Source organism: Nelumbo nucifera, chromosome 2 (genome assembly GCF_055504915.1).
Source record: "Nelumbo nucifera cultivar China Antique chromosome 2, China Antique-T2T, whole genome shotgun sequence".
Taxonomy (NCBI): domain Eukaryota; kingdom Viridiplantae; phylum Streptophyta; class Magnoliopsida; order Proteales; family Nelumbonaceae; genus Nelumbo; species Nelumbo nucifera.
In genome coordinates this window covers 72406324-72431983 of record NC_142650.1, presented here as the reverse complement: position 1 = coordinate 72431983, position 25660 = coordinate 72406324, and the positions used below count along the sequence as shown (strand labels likewise).

Here is a 25660-nt window from a genome sequence, read left to right as displayed (position 1 = left end):
TTGTTTTAATACCTAAAGTAGTTCATTCACAATTTGCCACTCATTTTAGGCCCATTAGTCTTTGCAATGTGGTTTACAAAATATTTGCTAATAGGCTAAAGCCTCTTTTACAAAAAATCATCTCCCCATGGTAAGTTGCATTTGTCCCAGGTAGACAATTTCTTGATAATGTAGGGTTAGCCCATGAGCTTTTTGGTTTTATAAAAAAAAGGGACACAAATACTTCTTTACTCTTAAAATGGATGTGGAGAAAAGCATATAACAAGATGGAGTGGTGTTTCCTTAAAAAAAATATTCTTTCTTTGGGTTTTAATGGGTAATGGACCACCCTTGTAATGAAGTGTGTTAGTTCTCCTATGTTTACTATTCTTGTGAATTGGGATAGTACTGATACCTTCTTACCTAATAGGGGTTTAAGACAAGGCGATTCCCTATCTCCGTATTTATCCATTCTTTGTATGAATGTCCTCTCTTTGCTACTAAATAAGTTAGTAACAGATGGTAAATTATCTGGTATTAAAATTGCAAGGGGTTGCCTTAATACTTCTCACATTATGTTTACAGATGATCTTGTAATATTTGGGAAGGCTTCAATCAATGAATTGGCTACTGTGAAAGACACTCTTGAGTTATTTGGTGCTAACTCAGGCAACAATTAGTTAGATTTCACAAATCATGCATCTATGTTAGTAGCAATGTGCACCATCATACTCAAGTTTATGAAGGTTAAATTGTTACCTTAGCATGAAAAATATTTGGGGGCACCCTTTTTCATTGTTAAATCCAAGACAACAACTAGTAGTTAACAATGTCATTCAATGTATCAAGGAGTGACTCTCTTCTTGGACGTGCTATACTTTGTTTGGCATGTCCTTTTTGCCTTACTTATTTGATGTTGGTGTTGGCTATGCCTATTTTTTCTCTTAGTGAAATTGAAAAGCATATGAGTGGTTTTTTATGGAGTCGTGGTTCGGGTAAGACTCTCCATTCTACTATATGTTGGAACAAGGTTTGTCTTCCTCATTGGACTAGTGGATTAGGCATTCGCCATATAAAGTTGTTCAATGATGCACTTTTAGCAAAGGTGGGCTGGCATCTCTTGACTAGCAAAAACTCATTTTGGGTGTCCATTTTGAAATCCAAACATTTCCCTCATGAATCCTTTTGGGGTGCTATTCCCAAGAGTAATGATTGTTGGCTATGGAAGTGTATCTGCAACATTTGATATGTTCTTTTGATGGGGTTCTGTAAGATTATGTTTGGTTTGAAGGAAAAGATAGAGAAACCTATATAAGATTTGTGAAGGTTTTCCTAACTTTTCTTTCTTTTTCCTACTTTTTCCTTCAAACCAAACATAGCTTGAAGGGATTGGAACAGGATCTTCTGTGAGTATATGGGGGACCCATGGGTCCCATCATTGTTGCCATGTACACCCCTTGATGTTCTACTTTTGTTTTTTAATCAATGACTTTCTTTATGCAACAAAAAAATCAACCATATAAAACACCTATACCAGCAACAATTCCATAGGTCTTTTACTGGCTAGTGGCATGTGGCTTTGACTTACCTTGTTTCTCTCATTGATGGTTGTTTGGTCTAAAGCGGATCTAACAAACAATAGAAGGATCTTGCTCTGTTCTATGCATCACTCAGTATAGCAACATAATATAACCAAAATCTCCATGCTTTTCAATGTTAGATTTCTTCTCATTTTTGCCATCCGGCCCGGTCCGATTTTGGTCCGACCATCCGGTCTGATCCGATTTTGAAAACCATGCCTTATATAGTTGAAATTCTTCAAGTTGTTTTGAGCCTTAGATGTATACTAGCTCATTTTTTTTTAATTTTTATTACCTTTTATTTTCATTTACACATTGGATCCAAATCCATCTGCAGGTTGGAGAACACCCCAAGTATTCCCCAAATGGTTTGGCTTCTGACATGGACCGAAAGATTGGGCTAGGTTTTTTTTTGTTCGAATCTAAATCTAAATGGGCCTAGCCCAAGCCCAAACCCAATATAGCGTATTCTCTCTCTCTCTCTCTCTCTCTCTCTCTCTTCGCTAACCGTGGATCCACTCACTCACGAACTCTCTGATCGATATGTTCCCAGCTAGGCAGTTCCTACAACGAGTTTGGTTAATTGTTAATGTTCTGCTAATCAGACTCTTCGTCACCTAAACATCCATTCTTTGGTTCTCTGGTCTCTGTTTTACGCGTTACAGCAGTTGAAAGCACGTTCAAGTAAGAATCTATTTTCTCCACCCTCTAATTTTAAGACTTTGAATGGTATATGAGATTTGAATTACTTGAGTTGCGAAGGATCCTGTTGTAGCACTTTTTGAAACAGAGATTTGAGTTGCCCAAATTATGTAGCATAGCAAAGCATGCAGTCCATAATTCTTTGGTTTTATTTTGATTTTCTGAATGCCTGTGCTTATTTGTTTCATAGTTGATCTGTTTTTTCTTGGTGTTTTTTTAGGTGGATTCATATTGAACTAGTAGGAAGGTCTGTTATGAATTCAGATTTTTTTTGTGGGTTTGTTTTGAACCTATCGTTATTTATGGGTGGTTTTGGCCTGATATTTGTCGGTGGGTTTTCACCTTTCAGAGTCTAGAGCATTTCACGCAGAAAGGTTGTGGGTTAGGTTTGCCTTCTTTATCTGGAATAACATTCATGTCGTTTTTCTGGGTTTTAAGCGATTGGGTTTGGGAAATTTGGCATAGGGTTTTGATGGACTAGGTTTTGGCTTTGGTTTTGACCCATAAAAGAATGCGTAAAGTCGTAGATCATTTGGTGATCATATTATTGTAGTACTTCCTTTTTAAATCAATGAATTTTGGGTTTCTTTTTATTTCTTCTTTTTATAATGAATGATTTGTTTAGAATTGAATGGAGTGATTATTTTATGGGAGGGATAACAAATAGAAAGGATGAGTAGAAAACAAGTAGTAAAGCAATGGGGAAGCAGTAAAAAATAGAAGAGGGAAAGAAACCTCTACTAAACCAGTTTTTCCACTCTAATTATTGATTCTTTTTTCTTAAGTTTCTTCTATGGTTTCTTGGTCTTAATTAAATTTGGTGGTCTCTTTGCTATGATTGGATTGTGGTTTAGGTGTGATAATATTGTACTGCAAACATACTAAGGCAGTTTCCATCTGAAGCTTCTGATGAGTAGGCAATATATGGTATATGGTATATGGTAGGCTTGTGAGTTGTGAGCTGAACTTTCACACCCATGTCAGCACCAAATGATGATAATGCATCTGCTCATTCTCAGGTAACTTTTCTTTCTTCTACTTGAGAATACAAATCTCATTCAAGATAAGCTGACATTTTTCTGAGTTTTATGTTTTTTTTTTCTTTTTTTTTTTGGGGATAGATTTTGCATGAGAATTGGGAATTTAGGGTGATAGCCTCCCAAATCCTGGTTTTAGTTTGATGATACCTAGTTTAGAACAATAGGTCAGGAGTGAAACTCTGCTCAGTGACTGGCTATACACATGGAAAACATGCAGATGAAGAGCCACCGTTCTCTAAGTTACACCGAGGAGATCTTTTTTGAAACACAATAAAGAAAGAGAAGATGGAAGGAGAGAAACTTCTACTCATATATATTATAAGAATCCATTCTTTAGATTGTTTTCCCCACCCCTCTTTCTGGATCTCACTCCATTTTCACTTCCTGGACACCTATGATAATGAGTTGGATGGTTGAATAGATCTCCTAGGCTGTAGTTAACCCATGAAATTGCATTGCAGGTTTCCAGTTCACGTGACATTTCATGAGGATTCTACTAACAGGGTGGATGGATTGCTTCAATCTTATCAATCTTTTCATTCTTAATTTAATATATTTTTTTTTCCTGTTTAAATTCTTCTTCATTCAGTAGATCTAAATGTGAAATTGTATATGGTTTAATTATTATGTCTTATACTTGTCAAAAAAAAAAAAAGAAATTATGACCTATATGTGCATATATCTACTTATTTTGTCATTCTTTCTTATAATGTTCTGTACATGGATAGTTTGAGCCTTATTGATATATGACTAACTACTTAGTTCCTTCCTGAACCATTGCTCACTCTTTGTAAGATACACCTGGATGCATAGTCTTACAGCTTACAGAAGATGGTATTACTAAGTTCACATCTTCATGTTTTTTTTTTTGTTCTTGTCTGTGTATGCAGTTATCATCTCATTTTTTTGCGGGCCTTCTTGACTCCATAATTGTAGATGTTGCATCTGAATGCCACCGAATAGCTAGACTAGGCCTTGATCGTAATTTGGAAGAAGAGGAGGAAGAACTCAGGCTGTCAGCACAGGCTAGGGTGACAGTATCTGATCCTAGTAATAGTGGTGAAGCAAACAATAAGCATGTAGTTGACATATTTGGACAAACTCACCCTGCTATTGCCAATGAAATATTTGAATGCATGAACTGTGGGCAGTCAATCATGGCTGGAAGATTTGCTCCACATTTGGAGAAGTGCATGGGGAAGGTTGGTTTTTAGATATCTTATTCCTTGCTGATATTGTTGTATTGATCACCATGTTAAATATGATGGACTGTTCAATAATAGGTCAAACTAATCAAGTTGTTGAAAACCACTTGCATTAGATCCAATGTGAATTCAATAAATAAGCTTTTCTTTTGTTTTTTTTTTCCTTTTCCTTTCTGTGGCTTTACTGATAATTAGAAAATCAGCTATTTATAAGATGGCTGGGATCTTTAACCGTTGTGATCTTTTCAGACATGATTCTAGATGTAAGACATAAATTTGATGTTCCAGATTAAACCACATATACACATCATAAGCACAAAATGGTAATTGGGGATCTCTTTGATGCAAATGTGATGTGCCATATTCTTGTGTGGAACGATAAATGAGGTTTCCATCCTATGAAGAACGTGTTCACAGTTTCACGAGAAAACAATGAAATGCTTAGCATTTACAAACATTCTTTTCTAAGAAGCTGGAGCTCTCTGTTACGTATCTATTCTGGTCAATGTTTTAAAACGTGGAGGTGTGACGCGAGGCGTTCCACTACCTAGAGGCGTGAGGCGTAATTCAGGAGGCAAGAGGTGTAAGCCTCCCGAGCACAAGGAGGTGTAAGCCTCCTTAAGAGGAGGAGGGGTTAGGAGGAAGGGGGGGATCTCATTTTTCCTTTATTTTTAATAAAAATCTTTTATATTAAGAAGAATAAAGATGCATAACATTAGTTGAAAGGGGAGTAAGCCACTTTCTTTCTCCTTATCTTTTCTTCCCTTCCCTTCCCTTTCCTTTTCTTTTCTTTTCTTTCCTTTTCTCTTTTTTTTTTTCTTCTCTTTCTTTTTCTTCCCCTTCCATTTCTTTTCTTTTCCTTTCCTTTCCTTTCCATTCCTTTTTTCCTTTTTTCTTTTTTTTTTTGGTCCTTTTATATAAGATGTGCATGAGGCGCATGAGGCGTGCGCCTCCAGGCCTTTTAAAACACTGATTCTAATCAATATGGTTCTAGTATGTTCAAGTGTTCACAGAATGAATGAACCAAGCATGATTGATTGTACAAGACATGATTTCTTTCATTTTCTAGGTGTTTTGAAGCCAGTTAATTACTATGTTGGTCATATTTGTTTTCCAGGGTCGAAAGGCTCGCCTCAAGTCAACAAGAAGTAGCAAAGCTGTACAGAACCGGTATTCACAGGGCAGCCCAATTTCTACCTACTCTCCCTACTCCAATTCCAATAATATGTATCGGATTGCAAATGGAACATCTGGTCCTACAGGTGAGGAGTATGCTGATGGCACCTTAGAAGAGAAGTGACATCCTAAGCAATTGGTCTTCTCTGGGCTTCCATGAAAAATGGTCAACAGAATTACTTAGTCGTGAGGGAACACTGAGTCACCGACTACATTTTTATGATGACTTATGCTGTGCACTTGTGGGAAATGGAGAAGTAACTAGATCAGTGTGTTCTTGACTTCATGTCTAAGTATTGGAGATCCATAATCTATTCCCCCGATAATATTCTCAACCTGATAAATAGCATGACATCCCTTCCATCAACCTTAGCATTGAAATGTGATGAATAATACTTTCCTAATTCATGGAATCAATTATGGGCATATTATGGTAGTTGATGCAACCTTTCATCTTACATTTCAAGAAGATATGTTTTTGTTTATTTGCTATATAGATTAATTGATTGAGTGTTTTGTAATATGAGTAACACGTCAAGACCTAATTTAAACCAGACATCACAGGTGCCTTTTCTATCAGCTTAAATGGATAACCACATGGTGATAATTTCTACCATCCATTAGTTGTTCACTCGGTTCAGTTTAATTGAGTCTTAGACAATTGTTTAGAGGATTATATAATCTGTAAGCTTGTAGGGTTTTTCATTCTTTCTCTCTTAGTAGCACCAAGCCATCCTGGCCTTTTGAGCTTAATTCTTTTAATTTATGTTTTTGCTTTTTTGAATCAAGTTTTGATTAAAAAGCTTAGGCCATTCTATTGTTTTACAATATGACCCAAATAAAATCCTTCAGCTTGATTCTCCTGTTTGTACATGGGGCCTTTTTGCACTTATTTTCATACTTTCTAATGAATATTGGATAATTTTCTCTCTCACAGAGGGTCATTACCCAATGTTGGTTCCTTTTCTAATCCATGTCAGCTGAGATTTTACCATTGCACCAAGCAGAAAGACCTATGGAAGGGGAAGTCTCTTTCTTCCAATCATCCTTGCATGACTGTTTATATAATAGCTACCTGGGTTTTAAGAGAGATTCTAGAAATGTAGAATGTGAATAAATGATTTCGTTCCCCCCCCCCCCCCTCTCTCTCTCTCTCTCTCTCTCAAGATGTAATGTATAGGGAGAATGGTCCCTCTTCCTCGTAAAAAATAAAGTCTATAAATTTACTTTTTACTTTTAAGCGAGTGGATATTCTTTTCTAGTCTTTGTAGTATTTTTTGAAGTTTTACTTATTACTTTATTTTCTTGTTACCTACATCTCAGAAAAAAGAACAAACGGAGGAAAAGAAAGAAAAGAAAAGAGATGAATCTTTTTGATGGGGAATTGGTGAATCATCTTTTCCCTGGCTTTTTCTCTTTATCTTGGCATTGAACCACTTTGGTTCTGTAACTGGTAGGAAATTCTCTTCCAGGAAAGATGTATGGGGTTAGTGTGCTGTTCTAAGTAATAGGGTAAGACCACATGTACAAATGCAACCATATATGTACAATTATTAATTAATTAAGTAATTACTAATATTTTTATTATTTTATAGTTTATTGTTAATTATTAATTATTAATTGTTAATATTTATTATTTAATGTTATAATTCATTATTTAATATTTATCATGGATTAATTAATAATTTTTATTTTGTATTATTAATTATTTCAATAATAAAATATTTTTATTAATTTTTATTTTGTATTACTAATTAGTTAACACATTGTTTATTTATTTTTAATTAAATTAATGATAACATAATTTTTAATTTTTATTAGTTTATATTTTATTAATTCTTATGAATTAATAATAATCTATATTTTATTAATAATTAATAATTAATTAAGTTATTCTTAATTGATTAATATTTTTATTAATTACTTCTTTTCATTTATTTATCAATTAACTTTAATTAAATTATTTTTGTTAATATGAAATAATTAATAATTTATTAATTGGTCATGGCTCTATTGAAAGAAGGTGTCTTCCATTAGACAAGTTCCCCGCCCCCTCTCTTTCCGAGTTGTTTCATACCAAAATGGTGGGGTTCTATCAGTTCGGATCTCCTACCCATAAGAACCCTACCTACACCTACCCATGCTTCACTATAGCTGTACATTGAGAGAATCTCCAATATTTTCATGTTACCATTCATGGGGAGATGTTCTCAATGTATGATTATAGTGTCATGTGGGTAGTGTAAGTGAGTTGGTAAGGCTAAGCGTGGTGGTTTCCTTGAAGGATGAAGAAAGGTTAGGAGTCTCGAGTAATAAGGGTAGGCCAGGATCTTCTATTGATAGAATCGTGTTTTTGTTATGACTTACGTTCCCTTTTATAAGGGGAGATCCCGAGGCCTTGAAGGGAATGAGCCAAAAGGGATTTGAATCCTATTTGGAAAGGGGATCCTCGATTCAATATCATTCGATAGGAGGGCATTGTTGGGGGTTTGCCACATGTCACACGAGATCTTTCTGGGACAAAATTTCCTTTTGTCTAAGGATTCTCCTATTGCACGTGGGCTACTTCCTTCCACGGGTCCCCTCTATTGGTGTGGCATGGGTGACATCAGACTTAGTCTAACATGTTGGCCTGCTTGCTCTGTCATCAGTTGGTTGTTCTATTGTGAATAGTCTTTGGCTTGTTGTAAATGCACGTCGATTCTTAAGTGTATCGTAGGTCCATGATGTTCTTGAGCTCATCGCAGGTTCGTGACGAGTTATAGACTCATCGAGGATCAGTGTTGGCTTGCGTGTCACCATGGGTGCTTTCTATGGTTCCAATTTGGTACCTTTATTGCAATCGTAGTTGTAGTGAACAACATGTACTTACAATTAGCCCCCCTGCTTATTGTGTAAGCTTATCAATAAGCATTTGTGTCGTTGATGCATTTTAAAAGGCAACAATGGGGTGAGAAATTTGTTTTGAATTTAGGGGAGATGAGGGGCATTTTGGTTAACCCACTTGATGATGGGCACGTGGACGTTGTCTGTGACGCAGCGTCCCACTCAGCAAGACAGCTCGCCGACTCGAAATGCAGCAGCCAATATTAGGTACGAAGCCGAGCTAGAGCAAGCTCGACCCACAACGTCCGACACAACAAAACAGCTCGCTAGAGTAACATGTGGCAATCAACATCAGATATGCGGCCGAGTTAGGGAGAGCTTGATCCTCCGTCAGCCCCCAACTCGCTCAAAACAACCCTGCAAACAATGCCCATGCAAACGCTATAATCGTAGCATAGAAAATGATCCATTGAGTTGACCGCCCCTAGACCAACAGGCGACCTATAACCGCTACATGGATCTAGCAAACAACTGACCAATACACCCTAAGATTTCGGAAACAGCTCAGTACAAGGCTTAAAGACATTACCAGACAACACTTGAACCTCGGGTAGCTATAAAAAGACCTTAGGACCACTCCAAAAGGTATGCACACATAAACTCTCACTCTCTCATATCCTCTCTCACAAAGGATCATTCACTAACATAAGCATCGGAGTGTCCCCCTAGGTAAAAATATACCCAAGCACTCTAACCTCTCTTCCTTTTCAGCTCTCGCTCGGACCCCCAACTTGGCCTCATAGCTCGACACTGTAGCTTGACTCACACCACAAGTTGAACCCGATCTGAGCCATCTCATCAGACCTGAGGGAGTGAATAGATTTTGTGCCTCATCTATTGGTGGGACCATTTTTGGCTTCATCAAGGGGGTTTTGGTATAATGCAATTGTGAGTTCGAGGTTTTTAGCATTGATACGATTGGTTTGTTTTCGCTTTGAGGTCTGACTCGGCTCTTTCATTATTAGCCCCCTTGTTTCTTGGCCGAAAGTCTTTTGTCAAAAGTTATAAGTGTCATTACTTCTTGTTTTGCAGCACCCCATGACTTTTGACAAAGGAATTCCTAGCAAGAAACACGTATTTACTTCTGTGCGGTGGGAGTCTTTCAGTTTTAAAGATGGTACATTGTGGTGATACATTTTTCTTTGGCGACGCGATAGCCCCCTAATGTTTTGGTAGTGGGATGTCTATGTCAATATTATTCTTAGTGGAGTTCTGCATAGTGTAAGGTATCTCCCATGTTTTGTTTACATTGTATATGTATGTAAGTATTTTGTTGTGTTTGGTGTTGAATTCTACTGTTAGACTGAGTTCTGATAATAAAACACTGATTGGCTGGTAGGGTGTGTTGGATGATGTAGTGTCTAATCATCGTTTAAGCTATGGGTACGAACGTTCGGTAGTTACATTTGAATCATAGCGATTTTAAGTCGCTTCCATTTTATTTGGGATGTCGACATGACAATACGTCTCCCAATGGAAAGGTGACGGGTAATCCGGGCAGCCATCACTTTTCTACGATGCCGTTTCAATTCCAGATAGTTTCCAAATCATCTTTAAAAGCAGGATGAGGGATGGTCTACTCTCATTTGTTTTCATCTAAGTTGTTCTTTCATTGTTGCAACTGCTTTGTGACTCCATTCCTCTTCTTCTTGTTGTGTTTTTTCTTTGGGGTTGTTGCTTTTTTTTTGTATTCGATGGCACCAAGCAAGAAGTCTAAGGGTTCTTGCAAAGGTGGGAAGTCCCGTGCATGAGAAGAAGTGGCTAAGGAAATTTGTTCATTCCTGGACTTCATCCAGGATGTAGATACAATGGAGTTGCTCTTTAACTATGAGTCTACAAGGGTGGCTGACTCAGGGAAGGGGTTTTAGCCTCCGGTGCCTGTGGCGATGGGTAAGGGCAACACCTTCGACATTGTTGAAGGTAAAGAGCTTCTTTGTTTGTATGGGAGACAGGTGTGCAAAGTTGTCTATCGCTACACAGAGCCTAGGATTGTGGGCTCTGAAGGCTCCACCAATTATACTTCATGGGCATTGTTTATCTTGGAGAACCCTATGTATTGCAAGCTACTACATGATGCAAGTTTGTTGATGTTTGTGGAATACTTCATTGGTCTTCGAGGGGATGACAGTGTAAATTTCATGGAACTGTTGGTGGCACATTGGTGTTGCCATACCCACACCTTTGTTGGTGCATCCAGAGAATTTGGTGTTACGGTAGAGGAGGTCGTGGCTTTACTATCATTGCCATTGGTCGGTACTATATCAACGCATCATCTCCAGCACTCAGAAAGTATCCTTGGGGAATTAGTTCCAGTGCATGAAGAATTGGTGGCCGAGATAGATCAATTTAAGTTGAAGATGGACTCTACTTTTGCTCAAGGCAAGATAATGCTTGACGGGTGGATGAAGTATTGGTTCGAGTATCATGGTGGTAGTAACTTCATGGTGTGGAAGATGAACAGTCAGTGTCACTTGGCTACTTTCGTTCTTTATGTGGCTGTTAGGTTCCTCTTCCCCGATACTCCTGACTATGGGCTACGCACTTGGCTCGTGACATTGGTCATTTTGGTTGCCAGGGACATCAACTGCCGTTGGAATCGATGTTTCTTGGCTATTTGCATGAGCAGATGGACAACACGGTCCATTAGATTATGGATCCTAGATGTCCACACCGGTCTTCTTATCTGTTTTGCCTATTCTTGTTCATGTTCCCCTGCGAGCGCTTTGGTTTGGACGTCGTGCCTTGTGAGCTATCTCCCTTCCATGTGCATGTGGTCACACTAGATGAAGAAGAGTCCTGGCAGGTTTCCTTTAACGTCTATCAAGGGAAGCGGTGGTTGAATGCGAAGAGCAGGGGTTTTGGTGTTAACAGGATAGAAGCCCGACTTCGTAGCTCACCCCATTCCATGCCATTCTATGTGGGAATGGACATTGTCGAAGGGGGTGATCAACAGTGTGCCATCGGTGCTAATAATCTTGTAGTTAGGGCCACTCATCTAGTGCTATGGCCTGGGGTTCTCTATTATTTGGACAAGTCAGGGGAGGCCTAGACCAGTGTTTACCGCCCGAACCACCTTCTGCAACAATTTGGTTATGACAGTTTGGGTTTGCAATTCCTCATTTACGGGAGCGAGGACGTATTTTGGCAGTGGTACAATGACCTTGCATTTGTCAGTGTTTCTTGTTTTCCACTGGCCAAGTATAAGCGCACTAAAGTTTATACCTCACTCCTCTGCAGATATCTTTGCGCATTGCTCGGTGGCTTCCAACTATTCATGGTGGTGGAGCCTCGTCTGAGGCATGTAATGGATACCCCATTTGGTCATGCTATGGAATAGGTTGGGGTGGGTTTGTCTAATGTGTAGGGTACATCTTCTCTACTTGCCCTGTTTGACATGGAAATGCGATTGCACAAAGGGAAGTGGGTCATGGTTGAGGAAGGGGAGAGTAGCTAGCCTCCCATCATCAAGAAGCCTTGTTCAATTAGGTAGACCTGTCCTACTTTGCTACTAGGGGTGACAGATATGAATGTTCCAGTGGCGGTCCCCTGACTTGGGGAACAGGGCCTTGTTCGTGTTGCCAGCATTGGGGGTGTTTCGGTCCAAGCTCCAGTTGACGCACCTTGCAAGGATGGCATTCTGCCCCAAGCTGAAGTGGGGTCTGGTCAGTCAACAGGGGATTCTTTGCCACCTGTTGTAGGTGTAGCAGTCCTGGTCACGGGTGGCCGTGTGAAGAAGATAGCCCCCTCGTGTTTGTGAAAAGGGGACGAGGGCAACAACATTAATAAGCGTACTTTCAATTGACCTAGTTTATTATTCGAATTTCGTTTTCTTTTTTGTCGGGACTAAATGTATATTTTCTAACGTTTGCTTTGAAATAGGTAGGGGTAAGAGAAGGTCGCCCTGAGCTTGCCACTTTGCGAGAATCGACTGGCAAGTTGTGAATGAAGAGGTATGTATAGTTGTATTGAGTGGTTGATATTTTCTTACACTATTACTTTGTTTGTGTTCATGATGCTATGCTCATTTATTTGCTGCCATTGGGAGTGCCTAGTGTCATTTTGGCTAGTGTGCCTGTGACGCCTATCATCAAGTGTTTGATGGAAGATTTAAAGTCTCTTTGCCCGATGGTTGGAGAGGAAGAGTCGCCAATGAAGGAGGCCAGTGATGTGGGCATTTCGATCGTTGGTTCGAATGGTCATCAAGGGAATAATGCTCATGATGGGGATTGTGTTCCTACCGATGTTGATGTAATTGCTGAGGCTCCTGTCACAACGTCAGGGCAGCCCTCCATGGGCCTTGTGGCAGGTGAATAGCACAGATGCGCCTATTGTAGGTGACTCAAGGTATGAGCGGGAGCATTCTTCGCTGGACTTGTGACAACAACCATCAACGAGGATATCTCAGGGATTCAACTTTCATCATTGGATGTTCAAGTAAAGTGCCCTGATCATCCCAAATTTATACCTGAGCCAAGACAAGTAGAAATCAATGAGCTGGACTTGCAAGCTGGAGACTTGAACCTTACTGCTGAACTTAAGATAGTGCGCCAAGAGTTGAAAGATTGTTATAAGAGGGAAGATATGATGCCTATTGGGTTCGCGGTGTTTGATCTCATCGTGGTTCAAGGAGTTCGTAGACAGGAGCAATTTGTCGTATCCGCAGCATTGCTGACACGATGTCATTGGTAATTCAGAAGGGGTGGTTGTCTTCTATTGAATTTCCACTTGTGGTTATGAGTGCCTCCTTAAACACGGTGGCGGGTTTGGTGAATTCCATTATGTCACAATCGGTGGACAAACTATCATGGTCTCTGTTTGCCTAGTGGTTGAAGATGTGCGTCTTGTTTGTTGTAATGGGCTTTAAGATGGAGCAAATCGAAGAGTGAGTGATTCGTATGGCTTACATGTTCTAGAAGACCGACTATAAGGAATCAAACCCAATTTCTTCCAAGGACCTGGATGAACTTCGCATGCGATTGAAGTTTGTAGATGCTTGTATTTCGAAGTCAGAAGAGAAGATAATGACTCTTCTTAGTGAGGCCACTCGCCAATAGAAGGTGCTATCACAGTTACGAGAAGAGCGCCAAGAAATTGTCACCATTCAAGAACAAAGGGCAAGTTTAAAGAAGATCATTGAAATGTGCAACGAGTGGTTTAGTGAATAGGAATTCTGTATTTATAGTTCACTATTGTTTTGTAAATATTCATCTATTGATATCAATCAATGAAAGCGACTTTTTCTTATGTGCACTACATTCCGTTTTTGTCATTTTGTGTCATATATATTTCACTATCCCATTGGCCAGGTTTACTTTGTTATGACCCTAGGGTGATATCAATACATTTTGGTGATGTTTAGTGAGTGAAAGAGTGGTCTCAATCTCGGGCTATAACTTAGCCCCCCATTGGTCAGGTTGTGACATGTTTGCTATCATCGCTTTCATTTGATTACCTGTTCGTGACATAGAAGGGGTAGGTTACTAGTGTCTAGGACTAATTACACAAGCTTCATAAGTAGGGCACCATGCTTAGGGCTGCTGGGGGTTTTAGGAGATCACTTATAGAGTTACCGGGGTAGTAAGGGGTTGCACTTGGGATTGCCAAGGCCTTCCTAGAGTCGCCAGGGGATATGAGAAGTCATGCTTGGGGTCACCAAGGCCTTCCTGGGGTTGCCAGTGAACATGAAATTGCACTTGGGGTTGCTGGGGAATATCAGAGGTCATGCTTGGAGTTGTCAAGGCTTTCTTGGGGTTGCCAGGGAACATGAAATTGCACTTAGGGTTGCCAAGGAATATAAGAGGTCACGCTTGGGGTTGCTAAGGCCTTCTTGAGTTTGCTAGGGAAAATGATATTATAGTTGGGGTTGCCAAGGCCTTCCTAGGGTTGCTAGGGAATACGAAATCGTGCATGGGGCTGCTAGAGAGTATGTGATAACGCCTGAGGTTGCCAGGAATATGTAATCGTGCATGGGGTTGTCAGGGCCTTCTTGGGGTTGCTAGGGAATATGTAATCGTGTTTGGGGTTGTCAGAGAATATGAGATCATGCATGGAGTTGCTAGGGCCTTCCTAGGGTTTCCAATGAATATGTGATCATGCCAGAGGTTGTTGGGGAATATGTAATTGCACCTGGGGTTGTCAGGTTATATGTAATCATGGTTGGGGTTCCTAGAGCCTTCCTAGGGTTTCTAGGGAATATGAAATCGTGCCTAGGGTTGTTAGGGCCTTCCTGGGGTTTCCAAGGAATATGTAATCACATTGTTGGTTCAATCACAAAGCACGATTAGTAAATCATAATAATTCATAGTGATATTGCACAAGTAGTAGACAAGAATTAAATAGTTGCTAAAGGAAACATAATAGGCACATGGGTTTGAAACTAAAAGAGGATCTTATTAACATATACATATCAAATACAAATATTATTCATTGTACAATTTAATCCAATGTCCATTCATTGTCTCATCCGGTTGGGTGTTCTTTTTTAATAATGTACGGTCTGACCCAGTTAGGAGAGAATTTGCCAACCGATTTCCCTTGTCACACATGTAGCGTTGTCTTTTTTTACATTGTCCCCTTCTTTAAATTTGCAAGGCTTTACCAATTTATTGAAGTTAGAGGCCATGAGTTGTTTGTATTTTATTTGTTTTTGCAGTGATTTCTCCCCGGCTTCTTCTATACATTCTAGTTTGTCACTAGGCAGTTGGTTCATGTCCTCTGTCTGGAAATGCTTTCCCATCGTGTAAGCTACTCTAATGGACATTGTTTGTATTTTTGTCAGTAAGACTACGTCTTGGTCATAGACTAAGGATTATGGAGTTGCTTGTGTACTCTTTATAATCGTCATGTGATAGGTCCAGAGTGTCTCAAATATCTTCTCAGCCAAGTTCCTTTGATTCTCGACCACCACCTTGTTTACATCTTCAACAAAGTTTTGTTAGTCGCCTTGCCTTCCCATTCCCTTGCGGGTAGTAAGTCGTCGATGTCCCTAATCATGCTCCGTACTGCCCAATAAATCTTGTACTTCTTGATTTTTGATGGATAATCTATTGTCCATAAGTATCCTCATCGGGACCCCAAACCAGTGGACTATGTTCTGCCCTAAGAAAGTTGTTATATTTTCTACGCAGTTCCTCCTCAATGGTATGGCCTCCACCCATTTCGTTAAATATTCTGTGGATACAATGATGAAGCAATATCCCACAGAGGGTGTATGTATTTTACCTATTAGGTCTACCCCCGAAGTATGGAAAGGCCATGGTGTCATAACGGGGTGGAGGTCATTGGCTGGCTGGTGTATTTGCTGACCAAGTATTTGGCATGTGTGACACCTGTGCACGTGTTTTTGAATATCTTCTAGCACAGTTGGCCAGTAGAAGCCTAAGTTCAAAATATGGTTATGTAAGGCCATTTGTCCCTGGTGTGAGACTGGTTGGAAGCTATGGGCTGCGTCTAGCGCTTCTTCCATTTTGTTTTCGGCTAGGAAGCATAGAGGTTTCCCTTGTAGGATTCCCTATAAAGCACCCCATCTTGCAAGTAAAATCTCTTAACTTTGGTCTAGAGTTTCCTTCGTAACGTGGGGTCGATTGGTGTAACACCATTTTTTATGTAATCTATATACATGTCTCTCCAATCAACGTCACCCACCATGAAACATTCTTTCTTATCAGCCTCTGACATACACTTTTCATAGTCATTCTGTACCTTGGCTGAATTTTCCTTCATTTTTCCACCTCTGCAACCTCCAATACAATGTTGTCGTTATGTCCTCGCAATAAGCCTCATGAGTTTCTTTTAACACTATTGTCACTTCTGTAGGTCCTAGGCACCTTCACCAGTTGGAATCATAAAAGCACCTTGTCGTCCTACATTGCCACTTTTGGATTATTCAATTTTTTCTATCATGGCATACCTCTAGTCACCTTCCTTAACATCATCCTTTGTCTCAACCCAATGCCCCAATCTCTTTGTTGATGACTCACACTACATTTGAATTGTTATGGTAATTGGTTTGCTGCTCGGTTGTATCTTAGATTTCGGGGTGGCTAGAGCATCAACATACCTGTTTTTGTCCCTATTATGATATTCATAGATTACTTCCAAGTTTGTGGTCAGGTTTTGGATTAGTGCTCTATACGACAAGATTGTTAGTTCTTTCACCATCGTGCTACCTCCCATTTGTCCAATCAGTAGCTTAGAATCTCCTACGACATTTACCTTATTTGCCCCAAATCCCTTGCTACTATTAAACCTAGCACTAGTGCTTCGTATTTTGCGATATTGTGAGTCGGGGAATTGCAACTTGAAGGAGTAGGTTGAAGTCTATCCAGTAGGTGAAGTTAATGTAACTCTGGCTCCCGCTGAGGAATTAGTGCTACTGCCATAAAAGGTTAGGTGAAGACTAAGAGATCTGCGTCTGCTTGACATCTTATTACCCTGGGTTGGGTGCATTCAATTCTATACTCACTCAACTGCATAATCCATTTGACCAAACTTCCAAAGAGTGGGGGCCTATCAATGAACTACTTGATCAGATCACTTCTTGCCATCAGTACCACCTTTTGGCTTAGGATATAATGTTTGAATTTCCATACAATGAAGACTAATTCTAAACACTGTTGTTCTATATGTGAGTAGTTTTTCTTTACAAGTTTCAAGGTCCTATTGGCATAATAGATGGGGCACTCGATTTTTTCATCATTCTACTAGGCTAATAGACAACCAATAGTTTTTGAGTTAGATGCTATATATAACTTGAATTCTTGACCACTCTTCAGAGGGGACATGGTTGGGGATTTAGCTAGGTCTATTTCAATTGATTGAAAGCATATTGGTGTTGTGCTGACCACTTGTGCTCTACGAACTTCTTAGTGATCTTAAGGAGAGGCATTGCTACGTGTGCGACCAGGGATGAACCTCTTGAGGTAGGAGACCTTTCCTAGGAATGTTTTCAACTATAACTCGGTGCTCGAGGGTGGCAAGTCCAGGACTGCCTTCACTTTATTCTCATCTAGGTGAATTCTAGTATGGTCGACTTGATAGCTTAAGAATTTTCCTGATTGCAGTCCAAATGCACACTTAAGCGTATTAACCCTCAAGTTGAAGGGTCGACATCGTGTGAGCACTTTCCTCAATACTTCGAAATGATCCTCCTTTTTCTTGGCCTTGACTACAATGTTGTCCACATAACACTCTATCTCTTTGTGCACCATATCATGGAAGACAATTGTCATTGCTCTTTGATACGTCGCCCCAACGTTCTTCAAACCTAAGGGCATAATCTTGTAGTAAAAGTTCCCTATTGGCATTTGAAACGCTGTATGGGGTGCATCTACAAGGTCCATATAGATCTGATTATAGCCACTGTATGCATCCAAGAAGGAGAATAGTTGGCTCCCAACTGTAGCATCAATGAGGATTTCCATATTCGGCAACGGGAACTCATCCTTAGGGTAGACTTTGTTCAAGTCTCTGAAGTTTACGCAGCACCTAGGGTAAGAGTGAAAGGAAGTCAGTGTACTAAACCCTCACTAATGGTTATGAGCTAATGTATTGGGATCTGGATACTAACCTTAATTGGTCATTTTTCTTCTTGACTTGGACGACATTCGCTAACCACTGTAGGTGAGCAATTGGCTTTATGAAGCCTACTTTCAGGAGTCGTTTGACTAATTCTTTGAACTTCAGGGTGATTTCTAGTTTGAAGACGTGTTGCGGTTGTTTCACGGGCCTGAATTTGGGATTATTGCAGAGCGAATGCTTGACCAGTGCTAAGTCTAGTCCAAGCATCTGGTCGTATGATCTGGCAAAACATCTTGGAATTTTGTTAACGAGAGAATAAATAGCTTAGTCGCATTTGACAAGTCTTCTTATCTTGCGATTAGATTGAATGTTTAGTACCTTTTAAGAGATCTAACAGTTTTGTCTTCTCGTCAGGGTCTAACTTGGCCGACACATACAACAACTTCTTTTCCATTCCTTTAGTAGCCATGCCAACTTCTTCCAAGGGTTCTTCCACAACGCCATTTGAATCTTGCATGTGCTTAGGGGGCACGTGGATTTTATCATAGTACTCAATTGTTACCTTAGGATGGTCCTGTTATTAGTATTGTCTCAACATTTCTCTTATCACTAATGGAAGTTTGAGGATATTAATTCGTGTACTTTCAGTACTATGGTGTTTTGTTGTGCTTGTTCAAGTTTTGCTTGCTCAGTATTGTGGTGTTTTGTTGTGCTTGTTCAGGTTCTGCTTGCGATGGGAGCATCGTGATGTCATTGCATGGTGATTTCATGGTTGTGCCTTTAGCATAGTAGTTCTGACCGAGACAAGATCCATAATGCATACGTACGTTCATTTTCTTTTATTGTAAAAGCATATCGTTATAATGATTAACAAATTCTTTCTGGAAATAAATCAAGTTACGGTAAGACAAATCATACCTTTGGAACAACTTTTTTCGTGGCTGGAGCATCAACTTCCTCATATTCTTCCACAATGGTGTAATAACTCCTACCATTTTCATCTATCACCCGCACACACCTAGATTGCTTCCTCCTCTCTGAAGTCGTCGGAGGCTCGTTCGCTAGGTCCGGCAATCGCACAACTTCTACTTTTCCTCCTAAGTTTCCCCTTTTTCAGCGAGTTCCATGTTGTATATGCCATCCTACAAGTGGGCCTTGGATATGTCAAATGGGACACGAGTTGCTGTGATCCTAATGATGTGACCCTTGTGCTTGGCCTTTATGAACTGGTGATAGGTGGAAGGGATTAGAGCCAGACCATGTATCAGCAGGCGCCCCAACATGGCATGGTATATCATTTTTCCAAAAATCACCTAGAATTCCTAGTTGATGAAGAAGGGTCCGATGGTTATTGGCAATTCGGTTGACCCCTCCATAACAAACGTGTTCCCATTAAAATTAGTAACCTCCACGGGCAACCCTCTGCTAGTTTCTTTTTGTATGTTCATGAGTTTCTAGTGTGGAGGGAGTTCAGGTTCATGGAGCTTCCTTAATCAATTGGCGAACGCCACATCTCGTACTCCCTATTTTGGTTGTGATGTATAGGGGCCGGTTGTCATGGGAGTCCGCAGCCAACATGTCATCTGGGGTGAACTCCACATGGGACCTATCTATACGATGAGGTTCGAGTGGTCTCCTAAAAGCTTCCTCCAGTCCCCTGATAGTGAGTCATTGCACCATGGTGTTGGCCCCTATTTGCTGAGAAACTATTGCAGGTCTGGGTTTTGCTCAAACCGTTGTATCAACATGTCTATGTGGTCACCTCCTAATGATTTGACCATGTTTATACTGCCTCCTTGCTAGTACGCGCGGAGGGGGTTGGTTTCTACATGCATTGGCTTTCTTTGAACAAGATCGTCTAACTTCACCTTTTGTATGAAGAGCCACCGAAGGGTGAAGTAGTCCCTCAAGTCTTGGTTTGTGACTGATGATAGTTACACCACCTCCCGCCATGTCTTTCTTTCTCGGGGTCAACCCTAGCGGGTGGTGGTGGCAGGTTGATTACACGGTCTTCCACGACTTTATTCATGATCATGATTACTTCACTCTTATTGCAGAGGAAAGGAGGAGGGGGTGGTAGTAGCGGGCCATTTCATTGGTTTTGGCTACGATGCTAGGGTGGTAAAAGTCCGCACTGTTCTCTTAGCACACTTCTAGAGCTGGTTGAAGGTTTCAACTTTGACATTCTTGATCCCAATTCTATATGTTGGGTGCATCTCCTGGATGCACTGCTCCATGAAGCCTTTTTCTATCACGTGAGCTGTAAGACCGAGTGTGTTAACTTTTGGAATCGCATGACGTATGTTAGAAGGTCTTCTCCAACATGTTGTTCAGTGTTATGTAGGTCCACCATTGTCAGCCACTACTCGAGAGTGAACCACTTGGATAAGAACTTCTTTACTAACTCCGCCCATGAATTGATATTCCCCGCCGTCAGGTTAACAAACCATGAATATGCCAGTCTGGTCAAGGATTTAGAGCTCCCGAACCTTCAAGTCTCCATACAAGGAAAACACTCCTAGTGCATCTTCAAATTTGTTGGCATGTTCTTGTGGGCTTCCTCTCTGCCCATCATATTGTGGCTATTACTACCGGGGAATGTAGCCAAAGGGGTATGTCTTGTATAAGATGCGATTGGAGTAAGGTTTCTGGAGCATGAGTGTGGGCTAGGTTCAGTCCTAGCTTTCTTCCACTAGGCCTTGGACATATTCTCTTATCTCGATTCGACTGATGTGTGCCTCCATCATTGCATTACCCTGTGGGACTATGCGAGGTTGTTCGATGGTGGATAAGCGGGTCCTATGTACTACATTTGGCACAGGTGCAAAGTTGGCTCCGGAGGGGTGCTCAGACATTCTAGGGTGGTTAGTAGAGATGGGTGTAGAAGGGCCAGTAGGAGTGAATGGGGAGTATTCAGTCGTTGTATTCTATAGGAGTAGTTGTATGGTATTTCTCATTTTGGCTTGCATCTACTCCAGACGGTCAAAACGAGTTTTGAAGTCGTATACCTTGTTGACCAAGATTTCGATATCAATCTGGTCTGTAGTTTATTGGCCAATTTGGTCCTCGACTTCCAGTTTAGTGTTCTCGAGGTTGTTGAGCTGTTCTTCTAGGACAAGGGAAAGGTTGATTCTGTGAGCATCCATCCTCCATGATCAAGGGTAGAACCAAAGATTCTAGTGTAAGTGAGGTGGTAAGGCTAAGCGTGGTGGACTCCTTGAAGGATGAAGAAAGGCTAGGAGTCTCGAGTAATAAAGGTAGGCTAGGATCTTCTATTGACTCATGTGTTTGTTATGGTCTATGCTCTCTTTTATAAGGGGGGATCCTCGATTCAATATCGTTTGACAGGAAGGCGTTGGTGGGGGTTCACCACGTGTCACACGAGATCTTTCCAGGATGAAATTTCCTTTCGTCCAAGGATTCTCCTAGTGCATGTGTGTTATTTCCTTCCGTGGTTTCCCTTTGTTGACATGGCGTGGGTGACGTCGGACTTAGTCAGACATGTTGTCATGCTTTCTCTATCATCGGTTGGTTGTTTTATTGTGAATAGTCTTTGGCTTGTTGTTCTTGACGCGTATTGCAGGTCCATGATGTTCTTAAGCTCATCTCAGGTTCATGACAAGTTATGGACTTGTCGCGGATTTGTGTTGGCTTGCGTGTCACCATGGGCGTTTCTATGGTTCCAATTTAGTACCTTCATTGCAATTGCAATCGTGGTGAATGACATGTACTTACAGGTAGGACAACTCAGGCTTAGGGCTGAAAATGGATTTGATCTAGTTGCATCCACATCCGCATCTGCATCCAATTAAAAAACCTCTAGATCCACATCTACATTTGATTAACATGCTGAATTTTAGATTGGATTGGGATTTAATCCACAACCATCTTATTGTGTTTAAAATGACCAAAAAATTAAAAAAAAGTTTAGAAAATTTATTTTTAACTTATGTATGTATAATAAATGTATATAAATATAAAATATTATATTCAAGGAACAAAGTATTAGTATCATGTGTCATATTGAACAACTCACATACAAATATGGATATGGATACACCTAGAAATATATGGATATAGACGAAAGATATGAAAACACTTGTATAGTTGGATATGCTAGGAAAATATCTACAAATCACATAAATACATTAATGAAACTAAATATAAAGCTGAATTATCAATGAATTAGAGGTATAAACACATGAAAAATACACATTCTAATAGGTTATATGAAAAGAAACATAAAAATCAATAATACTAGAACTCCAAAACATGTATACATGATACAATAATTATCTTTCTATTTCAATTTTTATAATTATAATTTTCAATTTATATTAAAATTTTGGAAAATTTTATCTATTTAGTATATTAGTAAATAATAATTCTAATTTTCAAATAATAAATATGTTTTCATTTTTAACATATAATTGTTTTATTTTACATATAAGTATAAATAAAACATATAAATCATTTAAGATAGATAAAATAAATTATTTTTTAATTTTTATTTTATTAAAATTTGGGGAAACTTAAATCTTAAAAGATTTTTTTAAAAATGTTCAATTTTTATTTATTTTGTTTGGAAAGTTTATTTATCTAGTATTTTATGTAAATAGTAACTTTATTTTTCAAATAATAAATATATCTTTAGTTTTACATATAATTTTATGTATAAAATAAAATATATTTAAGGTAGATAACATAAATTATTATTGTAATATTCAGTTATTATTATGTTTTGGAGTAATTAAATGTTAAATTATGTATTTTTGTTTATAGTTGTACTTCATTTTTTATAATTATAATTTTCAACTGTTTTTGTTAAAATTAAAAACAATCCAAAAGTAGTCAATATACAATTTTGTCAACTAGGCACTGATAAACTTTCGTATCATATTGGACTATATCCACCAATACAACGCAATATGGTCCAATTTGGAGGCATATTGTGTCAATACGCACAATTCATGGGATATATTCCTAGATCCTAGTTGTGTTGTATACCATAACTATGTTTGTGGATACATATACGATACACCTCGTATCCAGAGTATCATATCGATACTTTAAACCTTTATTAAATTTATCAATTATAAACTTTGTATAATTATACATAATATCTATATCTATATATCTAAATATCTCTATATCTCTACATCTATATATACATAATTATGCTACATGTATACATAAAATAATAATTTTTCATTAGACTCGAATCTACTCTATATATAAAGCAAGGTGGTCCACATCAGAGAGCCTCCCTTGCTCTAAACCCCTTCCTAATTTCTTGTTTTTTTTTAATTTTTTTTAATTCCACCTAATTGCCCATTAAACCAATGAGAAAACAACATAACCAATAATCCCCTTATCTTATTCCTAAAATCTCTCTCTCTCTCTCTCTCTCTCTCTTACACACACACATCATCATCATCATCATCTCCTCTCCTAAAATTTCTCCTAATTAATTATCTCCCCCACCTAAAACTTCCTCCTAAAACATCTCCTAATATTTTTCATAATGAAAAGAATAAAGGTCCACCTAAAACTAATAAGATGATTAAAAAATAATGAAAAGAATAATAAGAATAAAATAAATAATACAACAAGAGAAATAATAAAAGTAATAAAATTTAATAATGAAAAACTTATTATAATTATACATAATATTTTTCATATCATCATTGAAAAGTATAATAAAGTTAATTTAAAAATGATTAACATAATAGAAATTTCAAAATAAATTACTATTTTTTAATTTTAACAATAACAAGTGTTCAAATTAACCACAATAATATTATACTTAATTTATAATAAAAAATTCTAACAAGATTACAAAGTTTAAATAGTAATAAACATAGAATAATATCATAACTTAAATTACACATCAATAACAATTTACTAAATAAATTAAAAAGTAAAAAATTATTAATTTAAACTCTATTAATGAAAACACAACAAGCTGAGTTCAATACAGGTTTACCTTCACACTACCAAGACCCCTCATTCTGCCACATCATCCGACTCTTAGCCTCTAGCCATGTCACCTTGCCTCTCATTTCAATGTTGCAACAAAGTTGGAAACTTCCCAAACATTAAACATATAAGATAATTAAAATAGTGTACATATCAATTTATTTTGATATTTTAGTAGTTAATTATTCATAAAATACATAAATGTTTGAAAATTAATTCTTCATATCAATAATTATTGAATAATTAAATTTTAATATTTAAATATTAACTTATTATTATATGAAACTAATTATATATTAGTATTATCTGAAATTGATAATTACTACATGAAAATTTCAGTAATTTAAAGATAATTATTAATTTTTAAAATTTCAAAAAAAATAATTTTCAGAATTTTCAGGTAACTTCAGGAAAATATTGATTTTGAAATTTAATTATGGTAATAAGAATTGTTTATTTTCATTTACATTGGTTTTTGGAAATTGAAAAATATTACATTGGAAAATTATTGGGAAATTTTAACTCTATTTTAATTTCCATAACTATTTATAAAATTTAATATTTTTTGAAAATTATTAAATTGGAATCTTTTAATAATTTCTATAATTAATTATTAGTAATTTACATTGGATTTTGGAATTATTAAATTGAAAAATTATTGGGGAGTTTTAATATGGATCATTTATATTTGGTAATTATTAATAATTTCTATAATTATAGTAATTTACATTTGTTTTTGGTATTTATTGGGAATTCTTACTTTAGTGATTTCCATAAACTAATTTTCAAGTATTAGGCAATTTAATTTAGTGAAAGTTAATTTAAAAAACCTAATTTACTAAAATTTTTATATTTTAGTAATTGATTATTCATAAATTCAAAATATTTTGAAAATTAATTTATTCATATCAACAAATTTTGAAAATTTTATTCACATCAATTCAGAAATTTATTCATAATTTTTTGAGAAGTAATTTATTTATATCAATATTTGTACCAAGGATTTTTAAGATATTCAAAATTTTCTTTTTATTTTTTATTTTCTATTGTGCTAACAACAATAATTTATAAATAGATATTTTTATTAATTTAGTTTTAATATCCTACGCCAAAGTGTCAATTGGTTGGTTGGTAAGGTCTCCAATTGGTTGTAGTAGAGACTTACGATTGAATCCAACTTGTGCTAGGGTTGGGAGGCTTTATCGGTTTGGGATGATTCCACTAGTTGTATAGTCCCATGGAGAAACAATTTTTAAGCGTTCCCTATATTTTAACCTTTGCCAAAAACAAAAGTCCATGATATCTTTCAAATTATCTGATTTTCCTGTACATTGCATAGGGCCCTACTTTATTTATTTATTTTTTTGATAAATCTAGGTGGGAATACACAAGACAGGGGGTAGCACGTCCCCACAGATCATTAGAACAAATAAAAGCTAAAGGCCAAGGAAACTTACAAAGATCAACAAGAACAAACACAACAGCCCCCTAATTTCAGAATTTACTGTCAACCAAGTTTATTTTTTATGTGGTTCAAATCATCTTCTTCCCCACAAACACAACAGCCACCATCAATACTTACACCCTTTCTCCT

The 25660-nt window shown here is 37.9% G+C and overlaps 1 protein-coding gene across 5 annotated transcripts; it reads left to right on the top strand.

Moving 5' to 3' along the window:
- Positions 1-2063: 2063 nt before the first annotated feature.
- Positions 2064-6151, top strand: LOC104604138 (SAGA-associated factor 11-like). Of its 5 annotated transcripts, none has more exons than XM_088898155.1 (4): positions 2064-2243; positions 3207-3280; positions 4192-4503; positions 5624-6151. In XM_088898155.1, exons 2-4 carry the CDS (start codon positions 3239-3241, stop codon positions 5804-5806), a joined length of 537 nt encoding a protein of 178 aa, XP_088754281.1. In that variant the 5' UTR covers positions 2064-2243; positions 3207-3238; the 3' UTR covers positions 5807-6151. The 5 variants fall into 5 exon arrangements, with proteins under 5 accessions (XP_088754281.1, XP_010266683.1, XP_010266682.1 ...); XM_010268381.3 differs by having other exon boundaries at positions 3165-3280; XM_010268380.3 differs by having other exon boundaries at positions 3116-3280.
- The last annotated feature ends 19509 nt before the right edge of the window (positions 6152-25660 follow it).